The following is a 7,740-nucleotide window of genomic DNA, read 5'->3' as shown; positions in this document are numbered from 1 at the left end:
TGATGACTCTCTTGAGACTAGGATTAAGCATATTATTATTGCATCCCTGGCAGGAAGACCATGAGCTTCACAAAGGTCCCTGGAATAACAGGTAACACAGAAACCCACCAAGTCCTTGTCTGAAACTGGGCCTTCTTGAAACACGGGGTGACTTGTGTATCTATGTAATTGTCTCTTGCCATCTTATTTTTTTCTTATGATTTTAATGGCTTCTTTTGCATACTTCTGAGCTAGTCACCAGGTTGACACCTCCCCCCCCAAGTTGGGACATTCAAAATTTTATTTGTTAATATAAAGGGAGTTCCTAGGCAATCCTTACTTTCTAAAGGCACAGGCATAAGGACTGACCTCCCCCACTCCTCTGACTTCTTTTTCTGCTCTTTTTAATGTAGAACAACACCCATAACCCTCCAACTTAATATCTTCAAATGGCACATACACAAGGAAATAAATTCCCAGTGTTATCCCAATCAGTCACCCCACAATCCTGAATTATGTGTAGATTTGAAACATCTGGGAAGTCAGCAGTCCTCTGCTTTACTTCCTGACTTGGAAGCAGCTTTCACCAAGCTCTCAGGATTATATAATATATGTGCTCCGGTCCTTAAAAATAATGGTGACGTACACAAATTCACTGTGGAATCCTAGGTGGCAAGGCGCTTCAACCCACGCGCAGGTGGACAGACTAAGGGATGTCCGCCCTGCACCCAACACTCTGGGTCAAGAGCACCCACATACAGAGATGCAGAACTGAAGCCCAGACCAGGCCCTGGGGCACGGATCCCGAGCGGGCCACTTTCGCGAGCTTCCGGGCTCTGCCCATCGGCTGGGACAGGGGCAGGGGCAGGGGCAGGGGCAGGTGTGGCCAAGCCCGGCGGGCACCAAGAGAGCGGCCGCACGGCGCAGAGCGGCGGGGCGGGCAGGCCCGGAGGGGAGTGCCCGCAGCCCGCCCCGCCCCTCGCGCCTCGGCTCCGCCTCGCCTCGCCATGGTGGAGCAGGGAGACGCGGCGCCGCTACTGCGCTGGGCCGAGGGCCCCGCGGTCTCTGTGCCGCAGGACCCCGCGCTGCAGGCGGGAGGATGGGCTCGGGGCGGCGGTGGGAGCGGCCGAGCGGCCGCGGAAGCGCCCCGAAGGCGGGAACCCGACGAGCCAGCACCCCCCGAAGTGCTGCTGCAGCCCGGGCGTCTGGAGCTGGGCGACGTGGAGGAGGACCAGGTGGTGGCTGTGTTCGTGGTCACCTTCGATCCCCGCTCGGGTGAGAGACGCTTAGGGCTGGAGAGATGGTTGGGAGGGGAGGGCGACCGCCCGCTAGGTTGCGGGGGAAGGACCCGTTGGAGGCGCACTCCCTGCACACACCTGCATCCCTCCGCGCCCGGGGGTCCCGGGGCACGGGGGCGCTGTGCCCCAGATGGGAACCCAGGGATCTTGGGGGCTTTGTTCCGCCCGCTTCCCCGTCCCGCCGCGGCTCTCAGCTCCGCTCCGGTGCCTCTTCGCGGCTCTCCCGCTTGCTCCGCTTCAGTACGGGAGGGTTGGTTTGTGGCCGCGGGCACGTTGGCTTTTGTTTTCTCTCTTTTTCCTGCTCAGCTGGAAGGTTCTTTCGACGCCGAGAGGAGGGAACCCACCCCCACTCTCCATCCCCGCTTAAGTCGCCTCCCACGCGGGTCCTGAAAGACCCTGCTCTGTGCTGGTTGCTTCCAGCGAGGTAACTTTCCTAGGCGCCAAGTTCACTTTCTCCGAAGGCTTTATTTTGAGGAATTAACGTGGGAGCATTTGGAGATGGAGCTGGAGAAGCCTTCTCTGGCAGGCTGTCTTTCTAGGAGAACTAACTGGTTATGTCACACTGTCTTTACCCTAACCACCCACTGAGGGGGGTGTGCGTTGCCACAGTGGGCGGTTCCGAATGGGGGGGGGAGGTAAAAGTGAATGCAAGGGCTGTGGGCTCTGCATCGCAATCCCCAAGCCGCTGTACCGCTTCACATTTGAAGGAGAAGGAACGCCCAGATTCGTCCTCCCAGCTTTCCCCTTGGAGTTGCTGGAGTGAGGATTTGGTGTTTGTGAAGGAAGGAAGTGTTTTCTTCTTTCTGGGAGTTCCTACTTCCAGAAACCAGTCTTCCTACCCTGAAGGTATGCATGGTAGGAAGATTTGGATTCTGTGAAAGGGATCCAGATGTGATGGGAACTGGTGGCTTCTCGGAAGAGCGGCTTAACTGTGGTCAAAGATTCTGAGCCCGCAAACAGGCATACATGGTCCCTAACTAAGGCAACAGCCCCATTCCTAGTGGCAGGGTTTGTGGGAAGAACTCGAGTCCATTTGGTTCCTGTCTGCCTCTTCACCTCATTCCATTGACTTTCAAACTTTTTTTTTTGACTTCGACCTGCTATGTGGAATTAAATTTACATTACAACCAGCACATTTGAACCAAATGAAGCCAGAGTTTCCTGAAATAGCATTGACCGCCCCCCCCCCCGTACTTTTTTCTTACTGCTATTACACATATTGCTTGACTCTTACAACTAGGACTCTTATACGTACATGGTTTTAAAAAATACTAAGATTTAAATAAAAAACCCAAACCCTTAATGTTAGACAAAACAATACTTTTTTTTTTTAAAAGCTAACTGTATTTCCTGTGGAGTACCCCTTCTTGTGAAGGTAAATAGAGGCAAGCTTAAAAGTCACTTGAAGTGTATGTAGGAACTGGAAAGTGGGCATTGATGGCTCCTGACTGCATAATGGTAGCTGTCTGGTGATATAGTCGAGGGAAAGGAGGGGAAAAGAAAACCTCACAGTAATCACAGGCAGAGCTGAAAAGATAGATTATTGATCAGTTACTATCACTGATCAGTTATTGGTAGCCATCAGTTGGTAATTAATATTGATCAATTCATAAAAGCTCCCAAAGACTGTGTGGGCTTCTAGTCACAGCTGCTGACTATGGTTTTCTTGTTTATGCCTCTCTCTCTCTCTCTCTCTCTGTGTGTGTGTGTTAGAGAGAGAGAGTTTTCAGACTAAGGTTAATGTGAAAAGACAGAGCTGTCACTCACCCTGCCACGTGTGCAGGCGTTTTACTATAATCCTGTTTGGTTTAATTCGAACTGCTCTATAATTTGTTGATTATTTATACTTAGTTTATTCGTGAGGAAAGGCACCAAGGATGGTTCCAGATTTGGGGATGAACTAACCAGTATCTACTTGACTCTTAATCAGCTATCTTTCTAGCTGCCTGACCCTCTGTCCCCTCACTTTGCCTCATCACAAACCTAGGGATCTGGGGAGAGGAAGGTGTGTGCACCTGGGTAGGCGTCATTAGCTTGGTTTAGTGGTGAGGAGAAAGCAGCTGTTTCCTATCCATCTCCTTTCCTCTAATCCTCCCACCCTGTAAATGACTCCTCTCATCCTGCGAAATCTGCTGGTAGTTCTTGTGTAAAATAAAGTTGCATAGCACATCTTTTAGAAGTAGCAGAGGAATGGATGAAGGCTGCTGAGAAGTCCTAGGTCACTAACTTCAGCACCAGGACGACAGAAAGAGCACACGGGCCCCGTGTGGATGGTGGTTGAGGAAGGACAGTGTAAAGAGGTGAGTGAAATCCACTCTGTCCTGCAAGCTGGAGCCATCACTGCGGTTAGAATTGTGTCTCTGTTTTAACCCAGGATCTCATCCGCTCTCTGAAGCCCCATCTGCCTTATGTTCCTAATTAATACTGAGCACCCAGGCAAGTTCCCCAGCCTGTGTTACCAGAAGTAGTCAAGTAGAAACTTCTGCTGTGCTCAGATCAGAGTGGGCCTCATCAAGTTCACAGGTGTGTAGGTTCTGTCTCACGTCTTCCCCATGTCTTTCCTGTCTCCGTCCTCAGAATCCACCCAACCACTGTCCAGACAGTGGACTGTTCATGTATCCTCTCACCCAATACGGGTTACTTTTGGCGTATGTACAAGTCAGTGTGTAAAGGCAGACAGACAGACAGGCAGACACACACACACACACACACGTTGGGGTGTATGGAGAAGAAATGGGAGGAGGAGAGACTCCGTAGCTGTGGTTTGTCTGTCTGGCGGTGGCTGTAAGGGGGGAACTGGTTACTTTTGTAGTTTCTATTACAAAATATCTGACGAGCAACTTAAGGAAGCAAGGGTTTGGCTCAGCGGCGCGAGTGTGTGGTGGTTTGAGGAGACACAGTTCACCATGATAGGAAAGTCACAGCGGCACGATTGTGCCGTGGTGGGTAATAGCACATGAACAGGAAGCGGAGAAAGATGAATGCTGGCTCCCCGCTTGCTTTCTCCCCCCTTTCCTTTTTTGTTCAGCCCAGGACTCCCGCTCATGGACGATGCTGCCCACATTTGGAGTGAGGCTTCCCTGCTCGGTCAACACCCTGTCAGACACACCAGGGTATGTGTCTGAGGTGATTGGGAAACGAGTGAGGTTGACAGTTAGGACTAACCATCCCGAAAAGCCTATGAGGGAAAAGTGGATCCCGGCTGGAATAGGGGTGCTGGTGTCAGGACGGGGATGAGCGGTCCTCTGGTCCTCTGAGGAGTGAAAGGAGAGTAAATTGTTTGCACTTTTAAGCAGAAGCTTGGGAGAGCTTCGGGCATCCAGCAGAATAATCAGAGGGAAGTGGTTTCTTCTGGGCTCCTGGCTCATGGCTTGAAACTTAGGGTTGTCTGACCTCCAAACGACACGAAGATCCAGGGCTTCAGGTTCAAGGTAAGACTTGCATAGAGACACACAGAGGCTTTATCTGAAGCTGGGAACTAGCTGTCGGGTGGCAGTGCTGGCCATCTGGGCCACAAAGCTGCTATTGAAACCAGTCCCAGATGATAACTTGGCATGCTGGGTAGAAGAGGTTCGCTGCCAGAATATTGCTTTCTTCGTTGTGTTCAGTTCTGTGACGACTTAGGCCCAGATTTTATATTGGTTTCTAGGGTTTCTAGTAAAATTTCCTTTTTTTCTGCTTGGTTAAGGAAAAAATAACCCCACCCTTGGGATGCCCCCTGCTGGTGGCAGGAACTGCTGTCCCAGGGTAGTAGAGGTCAATGCAGTTTTAACCTCTCGGTTCCTGGCTGGGGTCCTATGAATCTAGCTACTTCAGACCATTTCTTTACAAGAGTCACTGTGCACTGCTCTTATTATGGGGCATTTCCAGGGCTGTGTGTGTTCGCCTTGGGGTGGTTCAGAAGGGCAGAGAGATGGTTGCAGGGCATATCACCTGGCGAGCTTTTCCTTCCTGATTACAGATGAATCACCTGTTCTCTCTTAGCCTCCAGCCGCTGCCCACATTACGCAAACACCTCTTCCTTTATCCAAATACTGCTGCGCATCTGTCAAATGGGGACATTTGCAGTCAGCCATATGCACAGCCAGGTGTGGTGGTGCATGACCAAAATTCACAGTTCAAGACTACTCGGGGCTACATAACAACCTATTTTTTTTTTTAAGAAAAAAAAAATCTACGCACACTTGTTCTCATCTTAAACTTTGTCCTGTCATGGAACTACAAGAAGAGCAGGTGGAAAGGAACTATGATATTAGAGCTAGGTCTGGTGCCCAAGTCAGTAATGACTTGGAGTGCTGCCCAGCTCACCTGACTCCTTGCAGACGTGGGAGGGGCCGGTGGAAAGCAAGCTCTGGGAGTGGACAGTAGTCCTCAGAGTGGCACTCATGGGGTGGGAAGGGGAAAATTGACCCTGATAGGCAACAGGAAAGTCGCAGAGGAGGGCTAACTCTGTCACCATCCTTCCTCCGCGTTTTCCACCACCTGTCAGTGGTTGATTGGAATACCGTTGTGGTTATTGATTAATGCCACGTTGGCAGGCGTTTTCCTGAGCTGTTGGTGATTCACCTGCTTTGTGGTTTCCAGCCTGAAAGTTGTAACCATCTGTTGTGAATTTAGTTTCTTCTCTTGAGGACCCACAGAGAGAAAAGGAAGGGAGGTGGTTACAATGCCCACCACGTACTGTATGCCTGCTGGGGTCTCTGGGGCTGTACTGTGGTGTCTAAGGAGCACACCTTTGATCCTCCCAAAGAGTCTACACAAGAGAGAAATAGGCACCCAGAGCTGTGGAGTACACCAGAGTGAGAGTGGCCTGTCACGAGTTTGGTTTTTTTTTTTCCCTGTGTAAAATTAGTGCATTGGAATTCAGCTGTAGGCTAACATATGGCTGCCTCGAGATTGCCAGGATTAACTTCTCCCTGATTCAGAACTCCCCATTCTGTCTCTGCCTCTTGTTTTGGTTGTGTTCTCGTCTAAGGCAGTGTAAGATTACATCAAAAGCAACTGATATGGACTAGACAGAAGCTGGGCCAAACACTCTTTGCAGTTTTTTCTGTCTCTAGGATTCAGTGGCTTGTTAAAAAGTGATTATATATAAGTAATCTGTTGTTGGGACCAACAGTGCTCCTGCTTCTTGCCTTTATTATTGTCTTTTTGTTACTTTGAGGCAAGATCTGTCAATCTAACCCAGGATGACCTTAAATTCACCATATAGCCCAGACTGGCCTCAGACTCTTACACTGGCCTCTTGAGTGCTGGGATTACAGATATGAGCCACTATATCTGGCTCCGTCCTGAGACAGAATTCCTATTTTACCTCCTAGCTGAAGCCAGAGCACAGAAGTAAGTACTGATGGGAAATAGCTGAGGGAAGAGATCAAAGCCAGTGTACAAGTCTCAGGGGATGTTATACAGCACCCCTGCCCTTAGGCCTATCGGAGTTGGAAGATGCTGCTCACTGTCTTGTCCAGGAAACCTCAACAGGAAGTGCTTGGCTGGAGCCCCCCAATAGAGGGAAGTGCTTGGCTGGAGCCCCCCAATAGAGGGGAGAGCCTGATTTCTAACTTACAAGAGAATGGAGTCGAGATTGTTGTTTTCTCCACTTTAAATATTTTGAAGTGAGCTTTGTCAGCTTGCAAGCCAGTTTTTAGGAGGATGTGTACCGTACTGTGTGGACTGTGACATCCAGTATGTAGGGGTAAGGTTATTTCACTTTTAAGCAGAATATTTGGGAGATAGACACAGCCCTATATAGAGGGGACAACCTGTATCATGAGTTTTGTTTGTTCTATTGTACCTGGAATTGAACCCAGGGTTTTACAAAGACTAAGTAAGTGCTCTGTCCCTACCCTGGGACAGCCTATGTCTTGTCTACCTCAAGAGTTTCTAAAGCCTCACACAGAGCCCCTAGGCTGACCTTAGGAGCAATGGGATGGCAGAGTTCATGCCAATGTCTACATCCACAGCCTTATTACGTTCCCCTAGATACACAAGCTGCTAGCCCAATTATTTGTTCGTCCTGGTTCCCTTGAATAGGAGTATGTTTGCCTTTGCATGAGCTCAGCACCGGACACTGTGTTGCCAAGTTAGGCCCCACCAGTATTTACTGAACAGCCAGACTGGCTGAATGTACACAGTTCAGACCACCCCATTTGTTCCTTTGGTGACCGTGTGAAATCCTCCCCCTAAGCTGTCTTTGTGGGAAAGACTAGGGAGGACCTATAGGTCCCTGTGATATAGGCCCACAGCTGGGAGGATACAGAGCTGGAAGGAAGCCAAGTTGGAAGGGAAAGGCCTGTGTTAGTGATGACGCTCTTTTATAAGGTCACTCCCGTTGAATTCTTCCACGCCGCCAGACTATGTTTTTGCTGATAGAGTGAGGATGTCGGCGAAACTGAGAGCACAATATAAAGTCTGAGCCTGGAATAGGTAGGGAGGACTCTGTGTAAAGCTTTTCTGGCATTAA

At 49.9% G+C, this 7,740-nt stretch overlaps 1 protein-coding gene across 1 annotated transcript in view; it reads left to right on the top strand.

The window, feature by feature from the left end:
* Nucleotides 1-932: 932 nt before the first annotated feature.
* The window catches only part of LOC121463357 (DENN domain-containing protein 11), a 33,936-nt gene continuing 27,128 nt past the window's right edge, over nt 933-7,740 (top strand). Inside the window, exon 1 of the mRNA XM_041675537.1 lies at nt 933-1,254. Within this exon, the coding sequence (XP_041531471.1) occupies nt 987-1,254 (268 nt within the window). The 5' untranslated portion in view covers nt 933-986. The remainder of the gene's footprint in view (nt 1,255-7,740) is intronic.

Source organism: Microtus oregoni, unplaced genomic scaffold (genome assembly GCF_018167655.1).
Source record: "Microtus oregoni isolate MIOR12 unplaced genomic scaffold, Mior012 000026F_ref0000081, whole genome shotgun sequence".
Lineage (NCBI taxonomy): Eukaryota > Metazoa > Chordata > Mammalia > Rodentia > Cricetidae > Microtus > Microtus oregoni.
The sequence above is the reverse complement of the archived record's forward strand: the minus strand, read 5'-3'. Positions and strand labels throughout refer to the sequence as shown.